Source organism: Drosophila virilis, chromosome 4 (genome assembly GCF_030788295.1).
Source record: "Drosophila virilis strain 15010-1051.87 chromosome 4, Dvir_AGI_RSII-ME, whole genome shotgun sequence".
NCBI classification, from domain to species: domain Eukaryota; kingdom Metazoa; phylum Arthropoda; class Insecta; order Diptera; family Drosophilidae; genus Drosophila; species Drosophila virilis.
Genome location: NC_091546.1, coordinates 15,606,527 through 15,632,954, shown reverse-complemented (window position 1 = coordinate 15,632,954; position 26,428 = coordinate 15,606,527). Strand labels below are relative to the sequence as shown.

The window sequence follows — 26,428 nt, the reverse complement described above, 5'->3', positions numbered from 1 at the left end:
TATTTGTATTTTAAAAAAATGTTCTTTTTTATGTATTAAAATATTAGTTTTCCATTTAATTACATATTTGATATAAGTTCAGCTTACAACTGAGTTTTAGAAACTTGCGATCTTATTAACTAAGTTGTTGACATGCTTGGAGTATGTTTTTTTTTTTTGTTATTTTTTGTTGTTGTTGTACACAGTTATCTGCTGCTGTTCTTTACGGGCTTAGTCCCACTGCAAATCATTTAGCTGACGCGGATCCACATTGAGTCCCATCTTCTCCAGCTTGCGCACCTTCCGCATCTGCTTGGTCAGCTTGCGCTTGAAGACAATCTCGCGATTGAGGTTCATGATCTCAATGGTATCCAATAGTCGTATATTTTTAATCGTTTGCAATATCAGATTATCGGTTAGATGAAGCTTGATCGTGGACATCTTCATGAAGGGCGCGTCGCGACGTCGCAGCTCCTCGCGATAGGCGAAGAGCGTGTAGTGCAGGGACGGTAGCTGCGGAAGAGGTCGCTCCAGACCAGGGAACAGTTGCTCTGCCATATCTGCCGTCTTTAATTTTTCTTTTAATTTGTACTGGCTACTAAGGAACTCTAGACTGCACTTTTGGTTGTTTTTGGGTTGTGCGTACGAAGCGGAATGCGTGCTCTGCTCGTAGAACCTTTGATTTTTATAGCCAGCCTCTCTTTACCTGACTTTACAGCTCGGCTAAATCTGTATTGTTTCTGGAAAATTCCAAACAGTTCCGCCTGTTCCTTTTCGGGGGAAGTTTGAGCAGCTGGCTGACTGAGCTACCTGCTCCCAGGCTGCATCCTAGCCAGCTGCAAGTGTCATTTGTTTCGGGCACGCGATTAGCTCGTGTCTCAGGCCAAAGTTCTCCTGGTCTCTGCTGGCTGGTCAAAAATTCTATTAGTTTCGCAACAATTTTCAGCTCACGTCTGGCACATTCATGTGTATTTTATTTGGCGAGCAACTATAAACTCGTGTCGCCTCTTGCCCAAATGCGATGCTAAAAATTTAAAGAGCTCGTGACCCACAAAATTCCACCACTATGCCATACAAGAATTTATATATACATATATATATTATTTTTTTTTTTTATTTTTGCAGCTACCGTTTTTGGGCATTTTACAGCCATTTCAAATGGTTTTCTTTTAGGTTCTTTGAATTTGGCTGCCGCATTGCAATTAAAATGAATTGCATTCGCCCAAAGGACATTGCAGCACGAATTCGGCTCAAAGGATTGAAATAAATTCACTTAATTATACAAATTAGCATTGGACGCCCTGCTAATTATCCATTTGGGCTTTATACGCTCATTTCTGAATCAAAACATACGATTCTCAGTTTGAATAAACGGATTGCATTTCGATTCGACTGCAAACGGAAAACATAGTAAGGATTTTAAGCTACAGCTTGCAGCTGCGTGTTATATACATATATCCCGAAAATCGATTCAGTTTTAACATAATTATGTGAGCTTTAATATGACAAAAATGTCATTGACCCCGATAATTAGTTCAGTTTTAACAGTTTTTAGGTGAAATCAAGGAAGAACTTGTGAACTTGACATATCCGATTTCATTGTCAAGATTTCGAAAGAAAAATATGCAAAATTTTTGATTCAATGTTTTTAAAACAAATTTTGACACTTAATAGAATAAAATTAAAGCTTCAAATAATTTGCATTCGAAAGTCTTTAAGGTGTGATGATGCTTCTAAGAATTATATTTTCAAAAATTTGTTAAACTCTTATGCTCTTGCAGTTGCCTAAGTCAATTTGTTATACAAATTGAAGTACGAATATATTTGATTTTAGACAATACTTCAGCTATCACTGTATACTCAAAGAGAACAAGCATTAAGGCACTTTAAGACTTCGGCATGTCCAAGCCACTCTCTACAACGTTTGTTCGCCTATCCAAGCTTTTTCTACCTTATTTTCAACGGTGCTCCATAAATTCTCATAGTCTAATGTTGCTGTGGATTGAGTTCTAATGTGTGGTTGGCAAGAAACTTGCTCACACATTCAATGGCAATTTATGTTAAATAGAGCTTAACATGTAGTTAACAGCAGCTGTTAAGCCACTTCGGATGTGCCTCAGTTTGGTTCAGCTGCTGAGTTCAATGTGTTAATCACAGCAGCATTTGTGGCATGCAACCCGAAATGATTGCCAAACACATTATCTGTATTATTAATGAGCTGCATGCCGCACATGCCACACGAGGTAAGCATGCTGTTTCCACCGACTGTTGCCGTTTTGTTGTTGCTGTTGTTGTTGTTGTTATTCGTTTTGTTGTTGTTAATGTGGTCCATATTTTTGTTGGTGTTGGCTCGATGGGTTGGGATGGTCTGTGGGTTCATTGGTTATTTCAACTGGCTGCCTGGTCATTCTCTTAACGGGGCATTGCATTTTTATTATTGTGTCGCTTTTGGGTGTTTAATTAATTGAAAGCATTTTTTATCGCCGCATTTTTTGTGGCTGACACCATCGACGCTCCTTGTGTTTCGCATTGACCGTAATAATATTGACTTTCTGCCGGCCGCAGCGAGGATGCGCCAGGACTCGCACTGAGTATTTTAAATGCATTCAATAAATGCCAAAGAATAAATGAACCTGAGCTTCTTTTGCAGTCATTAATTAATTGAAATATGCATATATTTATGTATTGTATATACAAATTGCTTTTTCTCAATCCATATTTGTTTCATCTCCATTTAATTATTTTTGCTCCGACTTAGTTTGCTCTTTTTCTATCTTGTAGTCACTTCATATTTATTTTGCAATTATTGTATCTTTGCACCTTGTATTTAACGCTCAATTTAAAAAAAAAAAGCAAATATTTCTTTATTTGTATTCCCCATTTTGCATATGCATTTTATCGATTTGAACCAAATATTAAATATTTATTCAATGCTTTAGTTCGTTCTTTAGTAAAATTTTATAAAATAATTTAATGAATAAGCATTGAGGCCCGCAAATAAAAATGTTGAGTTGCTTTAAAAGTCATTCAAAACATTTCCCAACTCTTTTTTAAAATACTCTGAATTGATTCATTTATATGAAAAGCTTCAATTAGTTGTCTTGTGTCAATTTTCATAAAATAACTAATATTTATATTTCTGGTTTTGTAAATCTTTGGGCCGAACTCTAGCCAACTAAACTAATATTCATATTTAATATATTTTTTTTAGTTTTATATATTTATATTTTATTTGTTTTTGTTAATGCTCTTGGAATCTTATGTGCTGAAGAGCTCAATCTCTTAGATTATTAAGCTGCCTTGTATTAAGGTCCTTATACTTGCTCTGCATTTAAACACGTCTGTTATTTATGCTCAGTATGCTCAGTAGCTACGTAAAGCTTGTTGAACCATTGTTAGCAACATTCCATATTTGCTTGTATGTTAGCCCGAAATGCCAAAGCATCAACAATGAGTATTTGCTGCTGACTTGGCCCGAACCGAATGGCAGGCAAACGAAAAGGTAGCTCGAGGTGGCCAAAATCCCTCAATGCTTGAGAAGAGAAGTTGCAAAAGTTGCTGCATTGAGATCAAAAGCGTATTGGTCTATTTGCATACATTGATATTATATAAGCCAAAGGAACAGCAACCGCAATAATAATAGTAATAATATTGTGAGCTCTAATAACTAAGCCTTTTCGGCAAAAGCTGTTTATTTAATGGCCAACTCGCAGGCAGCTCCTTCAACAGGCTAACAACATTTGAATAAATATTTCAAACAGTTTTTGGCCGGCCTACAGGCAGCTACCTGTACAGCATATTGAATGAGCATTTCGCCGAACTGTGCACACACAGTTACACACACAATACACACAGACACACAACAGCAGCCGCGACCGCCACCAATTGAATTACCTGGAAATTGACTGTTGTGCGGAATGTGTAAAATTGTCTCGTACTGGGAGTCTAGCGGTTTTTGGCAAACGCTTAACTCGCATACACAAATCCATCATCCAGCAGCGAGGTAAGAGCGTGCCGCAAAATGCAAACAAAAATTGTGTAGCACAGTGTAGCGCATTCGTGCAGTGCTATCACCACAAATTGCAATTAGTGTCTCTCTGTTGATTGATTGTCGAGATAAATTTCCCTGTGCGACATGTTACGGAATTTAAAACCATGCAATATTACGTTATATTGTATGCATCGCGATTTACCTTCCCGACTTATCAAATTTTAGTAGCTTAGTACAATTAGATCGTATGTTGAAGATTACGATATTCTCTCAAATTCGAATATTGTCGCTTCGAGATTCTCAATCGCATAAAATCCCATTTATGATATGTAAAAAAAAGGATAAAAGCTTTAAATCAGCTGTTTAGATGATAAGCGTGCAACAAAGCTTCGTAAAGCATGCGGAACATCTTAAAAACAGCTTTAAACGGAATGCATGAATGCTGAGCTTCAAAAGCAACTAAATGCTTTTAGCGCAGAAGACTTTCAACAAAAGCTTATTAAACACTTGATATACGAAATTTGAAAGCACATGAAAGCTATGACATATATACGACTAATATTTAGCTCTAAAAGCTTCCAATATAAGACCTGTATGACACTATCAATGATAGTGTTGTAAAACATAAGAAAATCTGCAAGCATAATGAATGAAATGTTAAATCAGGTGGACTCACAAACGCCAGCATATCTTAATTTCTCTTTTTTAAGCAGTATCTTAAAGCTTCATATTTCTCATCGAGTCAATTAAATGCGCTAAAAGCCGAATTAGTCAATTTCACAAGTCACTTTGAGTGCTCAGTTTATGTTTAGCAGCTCTTCAATTAAGTGAACTGAATTTTCATGTTTGTACATACTTATTTGGTATGTTATATCTAACGTATAAGTTATCCAAAGAGCGGCACTCACATTATTTAATTAGGCAAAATATTTCAATTGGGATTTGTTAAATGGCAAATGCAAATGCCAAAATTAGCTCATTACAAGCTGTAAAATAAATGCGCACAAATTGAGTATTATAAAATATATGTATATATAAATACATATGTTTACATATGCACATAAAACACTAATGATATTAATTTTCGGGTTTTATGTTTCATGTCCTGCGGCGAGTGTCCTAATTTAGTGACTCACAACACAAATTGTCAAACGAAAATATGTGAAATATGTTCAAATTGAATATAATAGTATTTGTATTATAATTATTATAGCTGCATATTTTTTGCTGCCACCGTACAATTGATTGTGTTCGCTCTGTGGTGGGCCAACTAGTGTGTGGCAGTTGTGGTGACTCTTGACTAAAAAGATCAACGCTTAAAATAGCCTTTAGATATTATGTAGATTATTTTATATAAATATAGTAAAATAATAATATAAGCAGCTTAGATCTATAATAGCAGCGCATTATATTCTAATTTTTTAATAGATACTCTAGTCAGACTTTCACTTTATAGAATTAATTTAAAATATTTGAAGTTAATTTATCAAAGTAATTTAATGGTTTTTAAATTACCTTAGAGATTAGAATTTTGAAAATATCGATCAACTAATGAGTTGTATCAAATGGAGATGGGACCCAAACTGATTAGCGAAAAAGCGTATTAAGATACATGACTGTGACTATTGAATGTTCCCATTGACTGTTTCCACTCGAGCATAATGAATAGCCACAATGCATTTTCATGCAAATGCATTTATTACTTGAAATATACATTTATTAACAATTAATCAATATCAATAACTGTGAAGAGCCCCAGAGATAATACCAATAAAATTTTACAGCTGCCTGTAATCAAGAACCAAAAATAAAACAAAAGGAAAACTTTTATCCTAAATGGATAAAAAGTAAAATTCCAGTTGTGTGTGTGTGTGTGAATGTGTGTTTGGTGTGTGTGTGCGGGTGCGCGGGTGCGCGTGTCCACTTTTGCTGTCCGTGTGCGGCCATAAAGCAGCTCGTAAATTTCAGCACACTTGGCACGCGGACCAGTTGCCAGCTACCAGTTACCAGTTACCATTTGCCGGTTGTCTTCGCCTTTTGCCACTGCAAATCGCCAGAGTTGCCACACAGCGCGGCTTTTTGTCTGTGCCGTTACGTGGGCTGTCCGCTCTGTCTGGTTTTTGTGTTCATTGTATAACTGTAGCTTGTTTTCTTCTTTATTATTTTTTCTTGCCTTTTTTCCTCAGCTCAACAATGAAAATTCACGCTGTACAATTTTTCGCGGCGGTCATCGCTGCTGTTACACACTGTTACAGTGAGTCCTTTAAATGTGAGACACAGCCTGTAACGGGTTTTATTTGAGTTTTGCATAAGGGTATTTTTTATTCCATGTGAAATTGATTATCAACTCTCATATCTTGCTGGTGTGGAACAATTCTCCGTATATTACGCAAATCCTTAGTTACGCCGCCGCTCGCCATATCCTGGCTATTTTGCAGTCGCTGTCGTGGGTCACGAGTCACAGTGTGTATATGTGTGTGCGGGAGTGTGTGTGTATGGGGGGAGGGTGTTGAACAATAGCTGTGAAATAATCACTTGCTTGTTTGCACTTTATTAAGTGGCAGTGCGAGGCGGCATGTTCGTTCTGTAGTGCAGCTTGTAACGCTTGAGGTGCCCAACTATTCGAAACGGAATAATAAAATTGAAACAACTTCGAAACATGTCACGTACTTGAGCGTTTTACAACACTATTAGATATCTAAGGCTTAACTAATTGAAAGCCTTTGAGTATAAGCAAAAATAAAATATTTCTATTTATTTATGTATTTGTGTAAACGAATCATGTTACAATTTATCTTAATCTAGATTTTAAATTGTTATATTCACATTTTTGGTATGCTTGCTTAGCATAGTTTATTTCAATTCTTAATCTCATAAGTTATTGATATATTTAAGAGCATGACCTGAACGTACGTATTCAATGGCATATCAAAGTTTTCTAGTCTTTCACATACATATTTTCTTATGTCTTATATGATAATTAGCATACAATAGGTTTTTTTTAATGAAATCTCGACCTGAAATTGCCAATCCTAAAACTTTTCAGCAATATTTAATTGCTTTACGAATGTGACCACGGAAAATGCCAATTTGGCGACCTTTAAGAACAATGGGTTAATTTGAATCATATTAAAACCACAAAAAAGGGTCTCTACTCACGGTTATGTTTGAGCTCATGGAAATTTCGAATACTCCACCTGCAGACAGAACGATGGGTTTCTGCACATTGTGAAGAAAATAACGCAATGTGGTCTTATAACGACGATCCGCACTGAGCCAATTGGAGTGAAAAAGACAGTTGGCTAGCTCCTCGCAATCATCCATGATCATGTTGCAAATGAAGCAGAAGGGAAATGTCTGCAGCACCAGATCAAACAAAAATATAGCAGTGCCCAGGCCAGTCACGAAATTTGAAAAGAAGAGTAAATTGATCATGGACAGGCCCATGACAAGGCCACAAAGCAGAAACTGTATAAAAATAGTGGCCGAAACAATGGGTCGCAGTGTGTTGCAATACCTGAAAAGAGCAGAAATTAAAGCAAACATTTGCTGCCAAATAGTTCACTCTGGAACTTACTCCAATATTACACGATGGTCATCAATGCACTTGATTAGCTCCTCATAGTTCTGCTCCTCGCTCATTGTTGGATCTGTGCGCAGTCGTTGCAGCCGCTGCTTAAGCAAACCTATGTGAGCTCTCAGTATTAGAAAGTATATAACAGGATAAACATCGGCCATTAAATCCTGCATCACAGCGATTGTCATCCAAAAGTACTCCATTAAGCCAGCCAGCCAAAAGTTCCGTGTACTCGTCTGCCAGTCAAACAGCGGATTATATAGCTTCCAGGGCAGGCGACCGCTGAAAGCGTTTGATAGAAATGTGGAGAACGTATACATTAGGTACATGGTCTGGTAGGCCATATAGAACCGATTACAACGCGTCACCGCTCGTTGCAGCTGTTCGTACTCCTCCACGCGGTTGCAGCGCTCGTCGAGGCGATCCAAGAGCTTCTTGGCCAGCCCGAAACGCTTGATGCCCGCAAATGTGTAGCTGGCTTTGATGCTGGAGCCAAAACAATTGAAGGACACTTGTAGCGAGGTGAGAAACTGACCCGCCGAAAAGGTGCTCAATTCCTTGAAATAGCTAACCAACAGTGACACATCCAGCAATATTATTCCAAGCACCGTTGTGAAAACTGTCCACAAAAAATATATCCAGCGTCCGTAGTGGTGTTTCGGCGGTATCCAACCAATCGATTGCATGCCACGATCCATATAAATGAACGCATCGCAGGACTTGACCGGCTCCGTGGCGGCTCGCATACGCAGTCGTGGGAATAGCTTGAACAGCATGTTGCCGCCTGAGACTAGGATATGGCAATGATTACCATAATTTGACGCACAAAGCGCTTTTATACCACAGACTTTTTTCATCTTCTAAATATATTTGTTTTGTTTTTTTTTTTTCATGCTTTAATTATGCATCAAGAGTTGGCAGGAATGGTTTCTTGGCCTGCATTATTTAGTTGGACACAATATAAGTTGGACATAAAGTTTTTTAGCATTAGAATGGGAATTTTTTTTAAGTTTTACAATTAGTTTGACTTGAGTTTGAATAACTTTTTTTTTTACTTTGATGAACAATTAATTTATTATTGAAGATACAAAAATGTGAAGATAACTTAATTCTTTTAGCCTGACAATTTCCTTTAGCGGAAATAACCAACATTTTGTCAAAAAGGAAAGTAACAGTAATAAGTTAATGTGTTAAGATATTTAAAATATATTTTAATTAAGCATAAGCGACAGTCTAGTATTTAGAAATATTGTCTTTTAAGGCTTGTTCTGCTTTAGTCACACTTTTAAGGTCTATCGTCTGGTATTCTTTTCCTTCCTCCACATAGATGATAAATTGATTTAATTTTTCCATTTCGTACACATTTCTAAATGGTCAGAGCGCCAAATAAGCGAGGCATCTATTGTTAACCAATATTGTGCGCATTGAGTGCACCAAGAAAAGCGGAAAAGCGGAAAATATGGCGTCGAATGGACACAGCTACACAATGTCAGCATTGCAGTCTCATCAGACAACTTTTGTTTGGAATGGAAGTCGGATCCATTTGCTTTGCTGACTGAGTTAAATTTGTGGTATTTGAAATACGCGCCTCACGCGGCGCATAAACTATTTTCTTAAGCTACGCCTTCGAGCAGCAGGAGCCAAAAAGGCTGCGGCTGCTTGAACTTTGCAAGGATTTCGCATCCATTGCTACTTCCTACTCACAAGCGCACAAGTCTTTCTCTGTGTGTGTGTGTGTGTGTGTGTGTTGTGTGTGTGCGTCATGTGTGCCCTATTATGTATCTCAGACTCTGTTTTTTTTTCCTCTTATTGAAAGCATCTGTGAGTTATTTTTATAGAGCTACTTTATATAGCATGTATGCGTGTGTGTGTGTGAGTGTATGTGTGTACTTCCCCAGCTAAGTCCTTAGAATAAAAATAGAAGAAGAACAAGCACAAAATGCGCTGTCAACTTGAGCGACGGTTTATTTATATAACCAGCCATTAAAAGCAACGCGCTTTGATCATCTTTTGTATACTCTAACAAAGCAAGTCATATAGGGTATATATCATATAGGGTATTCGAAAGCTATATTTAGATAATGCTTGGAACTAGCTTGGAGAAACTGATTTGTATACAGTTGAATTGAACTCTAAGTTAAGTTGACATGTGCTTTATGAGAGCTTTTGTTGTGAAACCTCTATGCTAGAAGTACAATACATTAGCTACCTATACGTATGAGCTGAATATCTTAGATTCCAGCACATTAAAGTTCTAAGCGTGAAGTTCAACAAAGCTTAAATATTTTAAAGGAGCTTTTTTTACGTTTCTGCTTTCAAAGCTTGCATTTTATGGAATTTAAAACAACTAAAGTAATACAACAATATAATGTAAGCTAGCCTTTTTAGATTCATCTAAATCAAGCGCTTTTAATCAATATCAATGTATTGGAAATCAAAGTATAAAAGCAGAATAATTTATTTTTAGTGCTAGAAAACAACTAAAAACCTTTTCTGATTTAATGTGCTTGCGGCAAGGGTATATAAATTGCGACTATTTGTTACTCGGAAAACTTTGTTGTTTTGCTGTTACCCTAATTTATCGCTTGCTGGCAATCAAATAATTCAAGTGCTGCAATCTAGAAAAATTACACGCTCTCTATGCAGCCATCTATTTTAGTTTTTTAATTAAAGAGCAACAGCAACGGGGAACAAAAAGGTCGCGCTACTGCAACATTTGCCAAATACACAGCCATAAATCAAACAAACGAGACGCCGTCTCAGTCTCTGTTCGCCGTCTGGACATTGGACACGGACATGAGCCTGGACACGCTGCAATTTTGATGTGAGCCAACAGCTGGCAACTGGTTGGAAATTTGTGAATTGCATTGCCCCAAAACGCCCGCGGCCGGAGCGTGCGAGGGGCAACGGCTGGTCTGCACAGAGCTTAGGGTAAAGTTTTAGCCAAAAAACTAACGAGCATCAGTGTAAACTGTCGCGTCGAGTTCTCATTAAACTTGCAACTAAAATGAAGCAAAAAACCCCAACGCATTAGTTCTGGTGCCCATATTGCAGCCGGGGATTTGTAGTCCCCCTCCCAAGTACGACCCCCCTTCCCCTTATATCATCTTATTTGCCATGTCAACATTTCGCACCGACTACAAATTAGTTAAGAGTCTTTTTTGCGTGGCACACTTTGCGGCATCTTCGATTGGCGAATACTCTGCTCGAAAAGCATATAGATTTTTGACTTAAAAAATAAAGAGCTTGGAATACTTCAGCATGAATTTGAATATATCCCTATAGTTTGTTCATGAACACGCAAAAGAAAAATCTATTCAAAATTGATGTTGTCTGCGTTCAATATACGCAAAGCGAACTTAGAAGATTTATGAAAATACTCAATCCGAAACATAAATAATGGTGTCCCTTTAAGAAATAATAAAAAATAAAAAATATAACTATTGCGAATATATATGAAATATACGAAATTCCGGTAGAATAAATCCAAGCTTAAACAGCACACAGAAAAAATTGATAATATTGCTGAAATTACGAAATGTAGAATGGAGGTTCACAAGCTCCTGAAAACTAATTTAAAAATAGCATTAGCAGAGAATAAAGCTTATAAGGCGCCTGCTAATTTATTAAAGAAAAGTGAATGTCATAAACTCCAAAAATTCTCAGATATACTTATATACATAATTATATTTTCGAATATCAGCTCTACAAAAAATCAAATAAAAACAAAAATAAAACAAAAGAAAATAAAGTTCACCCAAGCTTAACTTTTATTAAATCTTGTTCCCATTGTGTACAGAAGTATTAGGCAAACCTTAATGTATGAAGAAGAAGTAGAATCAAGCAAATCAAATAAAGAATATTATCAGGAAATTAATACCGAATACCAATTAACCTTAAGGGCGCAAGAAATCATTCCGTCACGCCCTTATACCCTACAAAGCAAACTCTATAAACTTCTTAACAGAAAAATCTCTCCAACTTTTGTTTCTACGCATAGTTGAGAACATTGTCATTGTCTATAGCGCGCTCTTCCCCTATCCGCCTAGCTATTACCGAAGGTTCCCCTGCCCAAAAAGTATGCAGCACAATGCAACTAGAAATGGCATAGATATAGGGCTTGGTCCGTGGTACTATCTCCCCATTGCCCTGGCCGCTGCCCATGGGCGTGTGTTGTGAGCAAACTTTTGTAACATTTATCTTCGTTATTATGACGCCCGAATGGGCTATCAGCGCCAAGTGGAGCGACTGTTAAATATTTGGAGAACAGCGACAGTTGCAGAACAGAATGCGTTCTGGCGCTAATGCGGGGCATCCAGCGGGACAGCACAGCTACTGGCTAAGCATGTAACCCCTCTTTCCCCCACCCAACTAGCCCGACCTGTGTCAAAAAATGCTACAACTTGTCTTACAGCAGAGACAAGGACTGGCCGGAGGGTGGGGGAAGGGTATTCCTAGCGACAGCACCACGTTGCATTCAGCGCGCCAGGATCAGGAGACCGGCAGTTGTAAACGGGAAGGAAATGGTAACTTTTTCCTGCACTTAATTAGTTTGGGCATAAGTGGAGCAGAAAAAGTTCTGCGCCATGTTTCAGCAAAGCAGAAGACGACGACGACGACGACGACGACGAACGACGAGCAGTACAGGATATGGCTGAAGGGAGGAGCAAGACTTGGGCGAGGCGATGTTCCCGTTGCCAACGGTTTGTCATCTGTCTCTGTGTGTCCCTTGTGTGTGTGTGTGTGTGTAAGCGTGTGTGTGTTGCCAAGGAAATTGCCTCATAAATGTTCATTACACAGTTCTGTGCAACTGTCGAATGAATGGGCGGCGCCGCCCATTGGGTGGCCAAATGGGCGTGGCCGCGATTTCAAGCCAAGCATTATTGCAGCAAATAATTTTTGCACTGATTTATTAACGCAATTCAAGGGAAACAATAGATTCGCCCTTGCCAAGCATAATAATAATAACTAAATGGCAATTTATATGACATATTGTTGCGATAGGAAGTGCAGCTGCAGCTGAGTGCAAATTTGAAAGCGGTTTGTAATAAACTGAATTGTGATATATTTTTTGTTTATTTATTTCAATAAAATAGTGCTTCAGTAAAAAGCTGAAAAAGACATAAAATGAAGTAACTAAAATATATCACATTTCATAGATTGAAATCTGTACGCAATTTTTTCTCTTATAAATTAACTTTAAAGTGCTTCCATTTAGCGATAGAAACTTCTCATAACATTGATACGAAATATTGTAGCTTTTTCACACAAACCCACAAACCAAGGTAAGGCGACATGCTTACCTTGCCGGTTTGTTGGAGCCTCTAAAGCCCATGAAGATGGTTAACAAAGGGTATATTGCATTTGTGGAAAGTAATGTAACAGGCAGAAGGAAGCATCTCCGACGCCATTTGGTGTTAGTAGAAGAAGGTTCAGGGTATGGCGAAGTCAGGCACTGTCAATTAGAGTTTTTATTTATTGGTTTTTGTATCCTTAGCTTAGCTTTTCTGAGTATTCTTCAAGGTAAGCTTACGTGCTTAATATTTGGGCTTTAAATTAGCTACATTTTTAAAGATATTTATTGATCTATTAAACAGTGTTATTTATATTAGTATTATTATTAATATATTTAATGCTCTATTACATAGTATTGGAATACTCTATAAAAATATAGAGTATATAAATGCTCTATTATATTGTGCTATGCACAATAGTAATAGTATATTTCATTAATTAACAATAATTTCTGAAACCCAACCCGTCAATTTAAATCACATTCCATCACCATTGAAGGCATCCATAAGGAAACAAAGCCTGCTCAAATGAAATAACATTTGTAAGGGAGCCTGCAGCTGGGCATGTTTATGAGCACCTACCACATTCAATCCCTGCATTTAACAAGCCTTTGTAAGCAGCATTTTCACACACAATGTTATCTGTTTTGTGTGTTTGAGTATTTTATGGACGGATCTTACTGACCCCAGCGCGTTAATTAAACACCTGCGCTTATCACAGCTACAGCTACGGCGAGTTTATACTCGCACAGCGTGCCACACAGTGCCTGCCAGAATTCATTCGACACACTTGTAAAGCACATTAAGCGAAACTGTCTAAAGGGGGCGTCAAGGGGTGCTGCTGCCATCATTTGTAGCAATAAGCAAACAATAAAACATTAGCGCCAGCTGATAAAGTATACGCTCCCCATACTTGCCAAGCGTTTCTTTTGCCACGCCTCCCACTGCTGCGTCTTTTGCCCCTCCCTCGGCAGCCGTGCATGTGTCAGCGAGCTGCTTAGCGCCCTAATGCGATTATTAAGTGCCAAGTGCGATGGCAGCGTGTAAAATTCATTATATTAGCCCCGCTGGGCGGAGTTCATTGGCCCCCCAAGCCCCTTGCCATCAGTCGGTGGGTACACTCGTTCATGCATTACGCGTACTCAATATCCTGGCGCTGGCTACAGACTGCGTCTCGCAGCCGCGACCGCCTCCGCCGGCTGTGGCGCAATAAATTAAGAGCACAAATAAATCATCCATTTTAATGTGACAGTTCCGACAAACGCGCAACGCATCGCTCGAGGCACCCGAGTCCCCGCCAAAAATTCGATGTGAAACTGAAACTGAAGCCTGCGGCGGCGTCAACAGGACATTGTTTTGAATGCGCCTTTGTTACACGCCCAACCGAATAGTCCGCACCAAACCCCAACCAGCCAGCCCATTTCTCATCTTGTTTGGCCATATTTAGCGGGTTCATTCTCTCATTGTTTGCACATTGTGTGGCCTGACGCTTCCGGAGAGCCCCCCTCGGCCCAGCACCAACTCCGGCTCTGGCTCATGCTCCGGCTTCTGTAACTCCGCCCACGCCTCTGCTCTGCGCCCTGCCTTGTCGTGGCATTTTGTTCGCGCTAAGTACTTGGCCTAACTGCGGCACTTAATATTTTCGATTCGCGCGTGTTTCTGTGGGCTAGTTTCCAGCTTTCTGAGTTTCCGTTGGGCGGAAGTGCCGCCATTACACAGTAAGAAAATGTGTTGTGAATTTGTAAAAAGACCTTTTAAGTTGTTCGACAGTGCGTATGATTAATACGTTTTCTTATTTTGGGGTAGAGGTTATTGCCTCGTTTTAAGGTCATCGATTGGCTCCGCTGTGATTGGAAATTAACTTCCTGAATGAGCTCCAATTGGATGGTTGGATAGTTGGAAAATGCAGTAAATTTATGGCCCATATTAAACAGCAGTATATTTTAACTAATAGATATGTCATCTGTTTGCTTAATATTACGAGTTATAATGTGTTTTTACGATAGGAAGGCTAATTTGTACTTTGCTAGAATAGGGTGACTTCTCTGATTAAAATAAATCATTTATTTTGGAGTTTTATGAAGCGCAAAATCTATCTGTTGGATATTGGGAACTATAATCTCATGTTCTCTAACCTAGACCTAGCTGTCTTCTCAGATTACAAAAATATTAAATACAATTAAAAAATTATAAATTTGTTGGCTTTTAATGTCACGTTTTCTTTTATTTATTCTTATATTTAACTCATTAGAATTTTATAAAAATTTAGATAGCTTACAATTCATATTAATTGGAAGAGAAAAACTTATAACTAAAGAGCTTCAAAAGAAACTTCACAACATTCCGGATGTTCTCCGCAAATTCATTTCATATTTCCTACAAATTTATTTTCTATAAATTTTGACTAAAAACAAACAAATCAATTTAATCTGCTAACTCGAGAAGACTTGTATGAAAATATTTATACTTTAATACGCATATATTCATGTAAATATAATATTTTGTATATAAATATTTTTATTTAATTGCGAACAATCTTCAATGTAGCCGAAACATTGCCTCAGTCAATAAAAGCTAAAAGAATTTGCGCCCAAAAGTACGCTACAATTTTGCAAAGTCGTTTCAAAAGATGAGCTACCCAAAACAAAAATGTTAGTATGCTTACAATTGTAATTAATTGAATTGAATTAATTTCATTTATTATTTAATAGCAGGTACTCACTTTAACATAGTACAGTCACCAGTTGGGTTAACTTTTTCAATTAGAAAACCTTTAGCTATTGAAGTGTTTTCCCCTTGTATTTTCGTGACACATCGAAAATGAAACGACTCCTGATTGCTGCCTGCCTTTTGCCGGCTTCTTCGCGTTCTCAGATCCTGTTAGGCAGTGCATTTGGTGCATGCAACAGCAACAATAAGATGACGCTGTCAGTGGACTGTCCAGGTGACTGTCCAGGTGTCTGGGTTCAGGCTCAGAGTGCCGGGCACATCTTCATCGGCTGACACCTTATATCCTTTGAACATTTTCCAATTGAACTGGCTCTGCGCCCAGTTTGCTCCCATTCGTTGTGTCTATCTTTCTCCCAGGTGCCATTAGAAATATTGCGCGTCCTTCGATTCGATTTCTTTATTAGAAAAATCTTTTTGTTGCATTCACTGTTCTGCCAAGTGGAAAGCGGGGAAAATCAATGGAATTGCCAATGCCAATGCCAATAGCAGGTAAGGCACTGTGATTGTGAAACACAGATAGACTCTGTAAATAGATGAAATGTTGCGCAGCTACAAGCACAACACAAGCACAAATGCACACACACACACATGCACGAAGAAAAGGAGGGGTTAGCATTGTATGTGTTGCCTCAGAAATTCAATTGGCTTGAGCACTTTTCAAATTTGATCGAGTGAATAGCGTTACAAAGCAGCAAATAGCAATTGCAGTTTATTTAAATCAAACACAAACTCTAAATAACTCAACTATTTCGCATTACTTTCTTTGCGATCCTTGTGTACATTAAATCAAGGGCTAAAATGTGTATATTTTGTTAAGCAAAGTTTTTGCAATACTATTCACAATGATCTTAATAAATTTCAGCCCTGTATTAATTGATTTTATATTTTCATTCTGTATACTTACATTGCACGCTCCACAAGTATTCCAAAGGAGCTCTGTGACTAAGGGCTGTAATCTGACTGATTCTCTTATTTAACACCGTATGCATAGTTCATTCAGAACGCTCCATTTCAACCAATCAATACATCAAAAATCTGTTACTTGGCAACCCTAATTAATATTGCCCTGAAGCGAGAAAATACGTTCGATATAAAATTTTAGCTTTGATTCGGCTTTCAAGCAACTCAAATCAAATCAGACGGCTAATAAATAAAATGGTTGAAGCCACGTCATGGGAAATTGTTGCACAATTGTGGCATAAATTGCAACTGTTGATTGCAACGCGGGAAGTATGAAGAGGTGGGGGCGGGGTTCACAGCCCTAACAGCCCAAAAACATGCCCCACAAGCGGCCCAAGAGCAACCACAACATTGTCCGTTGCTGACGCGCTAATCAACATGAATTGCTGCGTAGGGCTGCCTGGTTGGCATAGACTGCGCGATATTTTGTAATTAGACACAAAAACAAAAAGAAAAACAGAAACAAGGCATTTTCATTTCTCGCTGCTGAAATTGGTTGTGATGGCAGCTCCCCACACTCTCGGCTTTCTACCCCCAATCCCCCACGTTGTTAACAGCAGCATCAGCCAAAAACCATGGCAAACAATTTGACCAAAAAGCAAACAGCACCGAATATGGTAAAACTCATTAGTGCCAAATGCAGCCGCATTGCCAGGGTTGCCACCTAACGTTCACCCACCCTCTCGCACCCTCCTTTGCCTTCCCGCTCTTAACTATGCCAAAGGAATTCATGCATACTCGCATGACTCATTTTTTATACTCTTGCATATGGCAGGCTATTAGAGCGACACTTATCTATCTGCGAATAATACTATCTATCATCGTAAAAGACGTCTAACTAAGTCGTATTGTTGAAATTTGTTGCTGGCATTAATGAAATGATCTCTTATGATCCATATATAATATTTATATTTTCCGTAAATTCATTTGGCTATATCATATATATTTGGTCTCTTTATTAAAATTATAGTTCAAAATCTTTTTTATTCCCTTGCAGAGGGCATTCTTATTTGTCTTGAAATGTGTAATGCATAATGTCTGTCTGTTTATATGTGAACTCAGCATTAGCAAGCTTTACTATTCTTACATATCTGCAAGAGGGAAATTTTTACACGGGTATTAAAAAATCGTCGTAATAAAAAACTACTTCACTTTTTCAATATTGCACGAGTAGAATGTCTTGAAGGGTATTCAATAGCCGACAGCCTTTCTTTTTACTTTCTGTTGTTATCATTTTAGCATGCGATATTGCTCTTCTGTGCATTTTAACGCATTTTAAAATATGGCCATAAATTGCCTAACAAATTATTGATAATTAGGCTGCGGTTGAAGTTTCATTTTGTTTTGGGTGTTTTTTCGCTTTTTTGGTTTTTCGTTTTTTGCAGATAGTTCAAAACAGGTGCTGATTAAACATTATTTGGCATCGGTCGAAATTGTATGAGCAATTTGCATGCAACGCTGATTTCTATGGAATCTAATGAACATTTCGGTTGACTACGAGAGCCAATGAGCTGGAACTGGTTGCATTTTATTGCCATTTCCTGTGGGAGATGCAAGCTAAAATGAATACATTGTGAATCGATGTGATTTTTGTTTTTGCTGTTGCAAATATTTCCTACTTACTATGAAGCTGGGCAACTGTTATGCATGCATATTTCAGATTTCGTAAGATTGCTTTCGGGGATGTACTGTGTGCAAGCTGTTGAGATTAATTCCAAAGGGCCCAATTCTTTATTTTTGTGTTATTCACAATGAATTTCAGAAGAGATTTGGTTAGGACATTTTTTACTTAAATGAACTTATTGCACAATATTAAATTCAAATGAATTAAACTAGTTCCTCTGGACCTTCTACATACGCAACCATCAGCAACCAGCTCTAAAAGCATTTTGGTAGCTTGTGTGCTTTGAAAATGGTTCAAGTGAGACCTTTAATACTTTAAACGGCAATTGGGAAAATGTGTAACATGCTTTTACTTTTATAAATACAAATTATAATTTAGCACTTAGTTTGCTTTTGCTAGTCTTTAGTCCCTAAACTGTCAATATTTCCTTCAGCTTCTCATGTAGCGCTCACCTTTTTCAACTTTCAGTGTCATTTTTTTTCCATAATTGCTAAAATTAGTCAGACGCGCACACACACATACCAAGACACATCCACACACGCATAGTCTGGAAAAAAACAAAAGCTCATATGCGTTTAAACTCCGCCTTATTCACAAGGTTTATTCATTAATCAGCTTTTGAGTTTTCAGTCTTTGACGTCAGGTTTGGCTGCTTCTTACCCTCACCTTTGGACTGCTCCTGTAATTTTTAACTTTGAACACAGATGTCAACTTGATGCCTCAGTCCAGCATCAGGCGGCGCCACGCCCACCAAACAGCCAAAAACTTTAGCAGCTAATTTGCTTTGCGAGACTGGGCCAAAAAGGGGCGTGTAAGCCAGGGGCGGCGTAAAGAAAAACCGGGCCACTGACGTCATTAGCGTCTATGTAGCAGAAGAAGAAGAACAAGAAAAGAGAAAAAAAAACAGAAGAGAAATAGAAAAAGTTTCGAAATGGCGTTTTGTCACATGCAGAAGAAGATGGGGCGAAAAAATTTGTTAATTGAATATTTTTGGGGCGCTTGCAATTTCTTAAGGACACACACAAACACAAACAGGAGCAGCCGCCCGATGTGCTGCTCGAAGAAAATCAACGTCAAATTGGGTTAGCTGCTAAATTTGCCGGCGCTGTTGATGTTGAGCTAAGCAAATCGAATCTGGGACGCATTATCCAAGCCAGGCACTTGGCCTCGATGCCAGCGCAATGTCCTGGCAGGTCGAACGGAAAGTGGTTGGGGGAGAGGGAAGCGGAGGGGCAACTGCAGCGAAAGCAAAATCATTAAAATTAGATTACAAAATCCGTCGGTGGTGTCACATTTCCGCCGGAAATTGCACTTTGCGTGCGGCGGGGCCAGCGCTGTGTCTGTCTGGCGCCAGGATTTGCATCTTCAAGCCAAATGACAGATTAGTTAATAAAATCTTTTTACCCAGCATTCGTTTTGTCCGTGGCAAGTGGCTCGGACTCGGGGCAGAAGAAAAAAGCAAGAAGAAATCTAGACGAAATTTGTCATGAGATGGGCAATAAAATATGAAAATTTCCTATGACAGTTGTAGAAGTTTTCGGTCTTGTTTCGCTGTTTTTTGTCTGCTTTTATTTTTAACTACTTTCTGTTGCAGAGCATCTTCTTTTTTTTTTTTTTTGTGGGTTGCCAACACTTGCAACGGGCAAAAGTGTCGAAAAGTTCCCTTGGCTAAAGCCGTCGTGTTGAGTTTTCTTTGTCAGGGACAAGTCAGAAACTTCAGACAGCCAACTACAGCATACAGTACAGCTCCGAGTTATTTGGGCTGGCAGCGTGCAGTTGGAAATCGTAAGAAAGTGCAGTACTTGGGGCTTGCAATCTAAGCATATGGTAATAAATTTAAGAAATAAATTCTATAAATAAATGAATGGGTTTACAAAAATTATACACAGTGCTGCCAGCTTTGGGCTCTTCTAAAGAAAATCAATATAAATAATATATTAATATATGATATTAATTCATATATTATATAAATATATATTCACAATAAACAGAATAATAGTAAAATTATGAAGGAAGACTCTAGGCTTCAGATTATTCTTTTAAGCAAAGACAACCCGAAATTATCTTTAAACAGTTTTTGTTAACTAATGTAATGCAAGCAAAACAAACTAGCTTTATTATTTGCTTGGGCTATTTAATTGATGGATTAAATAGCTCGTAAAGGTCAATCAAAATTAATTTTTAAAATATATAGAATCATGAATAATTTTTGGTTATTTTGAAAGGGTAATGCGTGTAGCCATAGAAAAAGTAATTTAAAAAAAATGTGTTCAGATTTTAATTACAAATAAATTAAGAGGGAAAACCATGAATAAAAAGCCAAATCTCGTGAATATCGGATGAGATTTAACCGAGATATTGGGATGGGAAATTTTGACCCATGGGTATATCCGAATCTTCGGGTAAGATTTGGACATGAATTTCGACCAAAAAATAGGTGTTCAGATTTTAATGCCAGATTAATTTAGGAGGAAAACCATGAAGAAAAAGACAAACTTCGTGAAAATCGGATGTGATTTGACCGAGTTATGGGGGTGGTAGATTTTGACCCATGGGTATATACGAATCTTGGGGTAAGATTTGGACATGAATTTCGACCAAAAAATAGGTGTTCAGATTTGAATGCCAGATTAATCTAGGAGAAAAACCATGAATAAAAAGCCAAATCTCGTGAATATCGGATGAGATTTAACCGAGATATTGGGATGGGAAATTTTGACCCATGGGTATATCCGAATCTTCGGGTAAGATTTGGACATGAATTTCGACCAAAAAATAGGTGTTCAGATTTTAATGCCAGATTAATTTAGGAGGAAAACCATGAAGAAAAAGACAAACTTCGTGAAAATCGGATGTGATTTGACCGAGTTATGGGGGTGGTAGATTTTGACCCATGGGTATATACGAATCTTGGGGTAAGATTTGGACATGAATTTCGACCAAAAAATAGGTGTTCAGATTTTAATGCCAGATTAATGTAGGAGGAAAACCATGAAGAAAAAGACAAACTTCATGAAAATCGGATGAGATTTAACCGAGATATTGGGATGGAAAATTTTGACCCATGGGTATATACGAATCTTCGGGTAAGATTTGGACATGAATTTCGACCATAAAATAGGTGTTCAGACTTTAATGCCAGATTAATCTAGGAGGAAAACCATAAAGAAAAAGCCCAACTTCGTGAAAATCAGATGTGATTTGACCGAGTTATGGGGATGGTAGATTTTGACCCATGTGTATATACGAATCTTGGGGTAAGATTTGGACATGAATTTCGACCAAAAAATAGGTGTTCAGATTTTAATGCCAGAATAATGTAGGAGGAAAACCATGAAGAAAAAGACAAACTTCATGAAAATCGGATGTGATTTGACCGAGTTATGGGGGTGGCAGATATTGACCCATGGGTATATACGAATCTTGGGGTAAGATTTGGACATGAATTTCGACCAAAAAATCGGTGTTCAGATTTTAATGCCAGTTTAATCTAGGACGAAAACCATGAAGAAAAAGTCAAACTTCGTGAAAATCGGATGAGATTTGACCGAGAAATGGGGGTGGCAGATATTGACCCATGGGTATATACGAATCTTGGGGTAAGATTTGGACATGAATTTCGACCAAAAAATAGGTGTTCAGATTTTAATGCCAGATTAATCTAGGAGGACAACCATGAAGAAAAAGACAAACTTCGTGAAAATCGGTTGAGATTTCACCGAGTTATGGGGGTGGTAGGTTTTGACCCATGGGTATATACAAATCTTGGGGTAAGATTTGGACATGAATTTCGACCATAAAATAGGTGTTAGTTATGGGGGTGGTAGATTTTGACCCATGGGTTTATACGAATCTTGGGGTAAGATCTGGACATGAATTTCGACCATAAAATAGGTGTTCAGACTTTAATGCCAGATTAATCTAGGAGGTAAACCATGAAGAAAAAGACAAACTTCGTGAAAATCGGATGTGATTTGACCGAGGTATGGGGGTGGTAGATTTTGACCCATGGGTATATACGAATCTTGGGGTAAGATTTGGACATGAATTTCGACCAAAAAATAGGTGCTCAGATTTTAATGCCAGTTTAATCTAGGAGGAAAACCATGAAGAAAAAGCCAAACTTCGTGAAAATCGGTTGAGATTTCACCGAGTTATGGGGGTGGCAGATATTGACCCATGGGTATAAACGAATCTTGGGGTAAGATTTGGACATGAATTTCGACCATAAAATAGGTGTTCAGACTTTAATGCCAGATTAATCTAGGAGGAAAACCATAAAGAAAAAGCCAAACTTCGTGAAAATCAGATGTGATTTGACCGAGTTATGGGGGTGGTAGATTTTGACCCATGGGTATATACGAATCTTGGGGTAAGATTTGGACATGAATTTCGACCGAAAAATAGGTGTTCAGATTTTAATGCCAGATTAATCTAGGAGGTAAACCATGAAGAAAAAGACAAACTTCGTGAAAATCGGATGTGATTTGACCGAGGTATGGGGGTGGTAGATTTTGACCCATGGGTATATACGAATCTTGGGGTAAGATTTGGACATGAATTTCGACCAAAAAATAGGTGCTCAGATTTTAATGCCAGTTTAATCTAGGAGGAAAACCATGAAGAAAAAGCCAAACTTCGTGAAAATCGGTTGAGATTTCACCGAGTTATGGGGGTGGCAGATATTGACCCATGGGTATAAACGAATCTTGGGGTAAGATTTGGACATGAATTTCTACTAAAAAATAGGTGTTCAGATTTTAATGCCAGATTAATCTAGGAGGAAAGCCATGAAGAAAAAGTCAAATTTCGTGAAAATCAGATGTGATTTGACCAAGTTATGAGGGTGGTAGAATTTGACCCATGGGTATATACGAATCTTGGGGTAAGATTTGGACATGAATTTCGACCAAAAAATAGGTGTTCAGATTTTAATGCCAGATTAATCTAGGAGGAAAACCATGAAGAAAAAGACAAACTTCGTGAAAATCAGATGTGAATTGACCGAGTTATGGGGGTGGTAGATTTTGACCCATGGGTATATACGAATCTTGGGGTAAGATTTGGACATGAATTTCGACCAAAAAATAGGTGTTCAGATTTTAATGCCAGATTAATCTAGGAAGAAAACCATGAATAAAAAGTCAAACTTCGTGAAAATCGGATGAGATTTGACCGAAAAATGGGGATGGCAGATATTGACCCATGGGTATATACGAATCTTGGGGTAAGATTTGGACATGAATTTCGACCAAAAAATAGTTGCTCAGATTTTAATGCCAGTTCAATCTAGGAGGAAAACCATGAAGAAAAAGCCAAACTTCGTGAAAATCGGTTGAGATTTCACCGAGTTATGGGGGTGGTAGGTTTTGACCCATGGGTATATACGAGGGTAAGATTTGGACATGAATTTCGACCAAAAAATAGGTGTTCAGATTTTAATGCCAGATTAATCTAGGAGGAAAACCATGAAGAAAAAGTCAAACTTCGTGAAAATCGGAAGAGATTTGACCGAGAAATGGGGGTGGCAGATATTGACCCATGGGTATATACGAATCTTGGGGTAAGATTTAGACATGAATTTCTACTAAAAAATAGGTGTTCAGATTTTAATGCCAGATTAATCTAGGAAGAAAACCATGAAGAAAAAGTCAAACTTCGTGAAAATCGGATGAGATTTGACCGAAAAATGGAGATGGCAGATATTGACCCATGGGTATATACGAATCTTGGGGTAAGATTTGGACATGAATTTCGACCAAAAAATAGGTGTTCAGATTTTAACGCCAGATTAATCTAGGAAGAAAACCATGAAGAAAAAGTCAAACTTCGTGAAAATCGGATGAGATTTGACCGAAAAATTGGGATGGCAGATATTGACCCATGGGTATATACGAATCTTGGGGTAAGATTTGGACATGAATTTCGACCAAAAAATAGGTGTTCAGATTTTAATGCCAGATTAATCTAGGAGAAAAACCATGAAGAAAAAGCCAAACTTCGTGAAATTCAGATGTGATTTCACCGAGTTATGGGGGTGGTAGGTTTTGACCCATGGGTATATACAAATCTTGGGGTAAGATTTGGACATGAATTTCGACCATAAAATAGGTGTTAGTTATGGGGGTGGTAGATTTTGACCCATGGGTTTATACGAATCTTGGGGTAAGATTTGGACATGAATTTCGACCAAAAAATAGGTGTTCAGATTTTAACGCCAGATTAATCTAGGAAGAAAACCATGAAGAAAAAGTCAAACTTCGTGAAAATCGGATGAGATTTGACCGAAAAATTGGGATGGCAGATATTGACCCATGGGCATATACGAATCTTGGGGTAAGATTTGGACATGAATTTCGACCAAAAAATAGGTGTTCAGATTTTAATGCCAGATTAATCTAGGAGGAAAACCATGAAGAAAAAGCCAAACTTCGTGAAAATCAGATGTGATTTGACCGAGTTATGGGGCTGGTAGGTTTTGACCCATGGGTATATACAAATCTTGGGGTAAGATTTGGACATGAATTTCGACCAAAAAATAGGTGTTCAGATTTTAACGCCAGATTAATCTAGGAAGAAAACCATGAAGAAAAAGTCAAACTTCGTGAAAATCGGATGAGATTTGACCGAAAAATTGGGATGGCAGATATTGAGCCATGGGTATATACGAATCTTGGGGTAAGATTTGGACATGAATTTCGACCAAAAAATAGGTGTTCAGATTTTAATGCCAGATTAATCTAGGAGAAAAACCATGAAGAAAAAGCCAAACTTCGTGAAAATCGGATGAGATTTGACCGAAAAATTGGGATGGCAGATATTGACCCATGGGTATATACGAATCTTGGGGTAAGATTTGGACATGAATTTCGACCATAAAATAGGTGTTAGTTATGGGGGTGGTAGATTTTGACCCATGGGTTTATACGAATCTTGGGGTAAGATTTGGACATGAATTTCTACTAAAAAATAGGTGTTCAGATTTTAATGCCAGATTAATCTAGGAGGAAAGCCATGAAGAAAAAGCCAAATTTCGTGAAAATCAGATGTGATTTCACCGAGTTATGGGGGTGGCAGATATTGACCCATGGGTATATACGAATCTTGGGGTAAGATTTGGACATGAATTTCGACCAAAAAATACGTGTTCAGATTTTAACGCCAGATTAATCTAGGAAGAAAACCATGAAGAAAAAGTCAAACTTCGTGAAAATCGGATGAGATTTGACCGAAAAATTGGGATGGCAGATATTGACCCATGGGTATATACGAATCTTGGGGTAAGATTTGGACATGAATTTCGACCAAAAAATAGGTGTTCAGATTTTAATGCCAGATTAATCTAGGAGGAAAACCATGAAGAAAAAGCCAAACTTCGTGAAAATCAGATGTGATTTGACCGAGTTATGGGGCTGGTAGGTTTTGACCCATGGGTATATACAAATCTTGGGGTAAGATTTGGACATGAATTTCGACCAAAAAATAGGTGTTCAGATTTTAACGCCAGATTAATCTAGGAAGAAAACCATGAAGAAAAAGTCAAACTTCGTGAAAATCGGATGAGATTTGACCGAAAAATTGGGATGGCAGATATTGACCCATGGGTATATACGAATCTTGGGGTAAGATTTGGACATGAATTTCGACCAAAAAATAGGTGTTCAGATTTTAATGCCAGATTAATCTAGGAGAAAAACCATGAAGAAAAAGCCAAACTTCGTGAAATTCAGATGTGATTTCACCGAGTTATGGGGGTGGTAGGTTTTGACCCATGGGTATATACAAATCTTGGGGTAAGATTTGGACATGAATTTCGACCATAAAATAGGTGTTAGTTATGGGGGTGGTAGATTTTGACCCATGGGTTTATACGAATCTTGGGGTAAGATTTGGACATGAATTTCTACTAAAAAATAGGTGTTCAGATTTTAATGCCAGATTAATCTAGGAGGAAAGCCATGAAGAAAAAGCCAAATTTCGTGAAAATCAGATGTGATTTCACCGAGTTATGGGGGTGGCAGATATTGACCCATGGGTATATACGAATCTTGGGGTAAGATTTGGACATGAATTTCTACTAAAAAATAGGTGTTCAGATTTTAATGCCAGATTAATCTAGGAGGAAAGCCATGAAGAAAAAGCCAAATTTCGTGAAAATCAGATGTGATTTGACCAAGTTATGAGGGTGGTAGAATTTGACCCATGGGTATATACGAATCTTGGGGTAAGATTTGGACATGAATTTCGACCAAAAAATAGGTGTTCAGATTTTA

The 26,428-nt window shown here is 38.0% G+C and overlaps 2 protein-coding genes and 1 long non-coding RNA gene across 3 annotated transcripts in view; 1 reads left to right on the top strand and 2 right to left on the bottom strand.

Annotated features, from left to right (window-relative positions):
- Positions 1-26,428, top strand: part of LOC138911284 (uncharacterized) — a 223,617-nt gene that overhangs the window by 177,641 nt on the left and 19,548 nt on the right. The window lies entirely within an intron of this gene.
- Positions 94-647, bottom strand: halo. The gene has a single exon (XM_002051689.3). The coding sequence runs from the start codon at positions 535-537 to the stop codon at positions 211-213; it is 327 nt and encodes a 108-aa protein (XP_002051725.1). The 5' UTR covers positions 538-647; the 3' UTR covers positions 94-210.
- LOC6627836 (odorant receptor 42b) lies at positions 6,762-9,437 on the bottom strand. Its single transcript, XM_032438440.1, has 3 exons — positions 7,548-9,437; positions 7,130-7,487; positions 6,762-7,068 (listed from the first exon to the last, which is right to left on the bottom strand). The coding sequence occupies exons 1-3, from the start codon at positions 8,402-8,404 to the stop codon at positions 7,003-7,005; spliced, it is 1,281 nt and encodes a 426-aa protein (XP_032294331.1). The 5' UTR covers positions 8,405-9,437; the 3' UTR covers positions 6,762-7,002.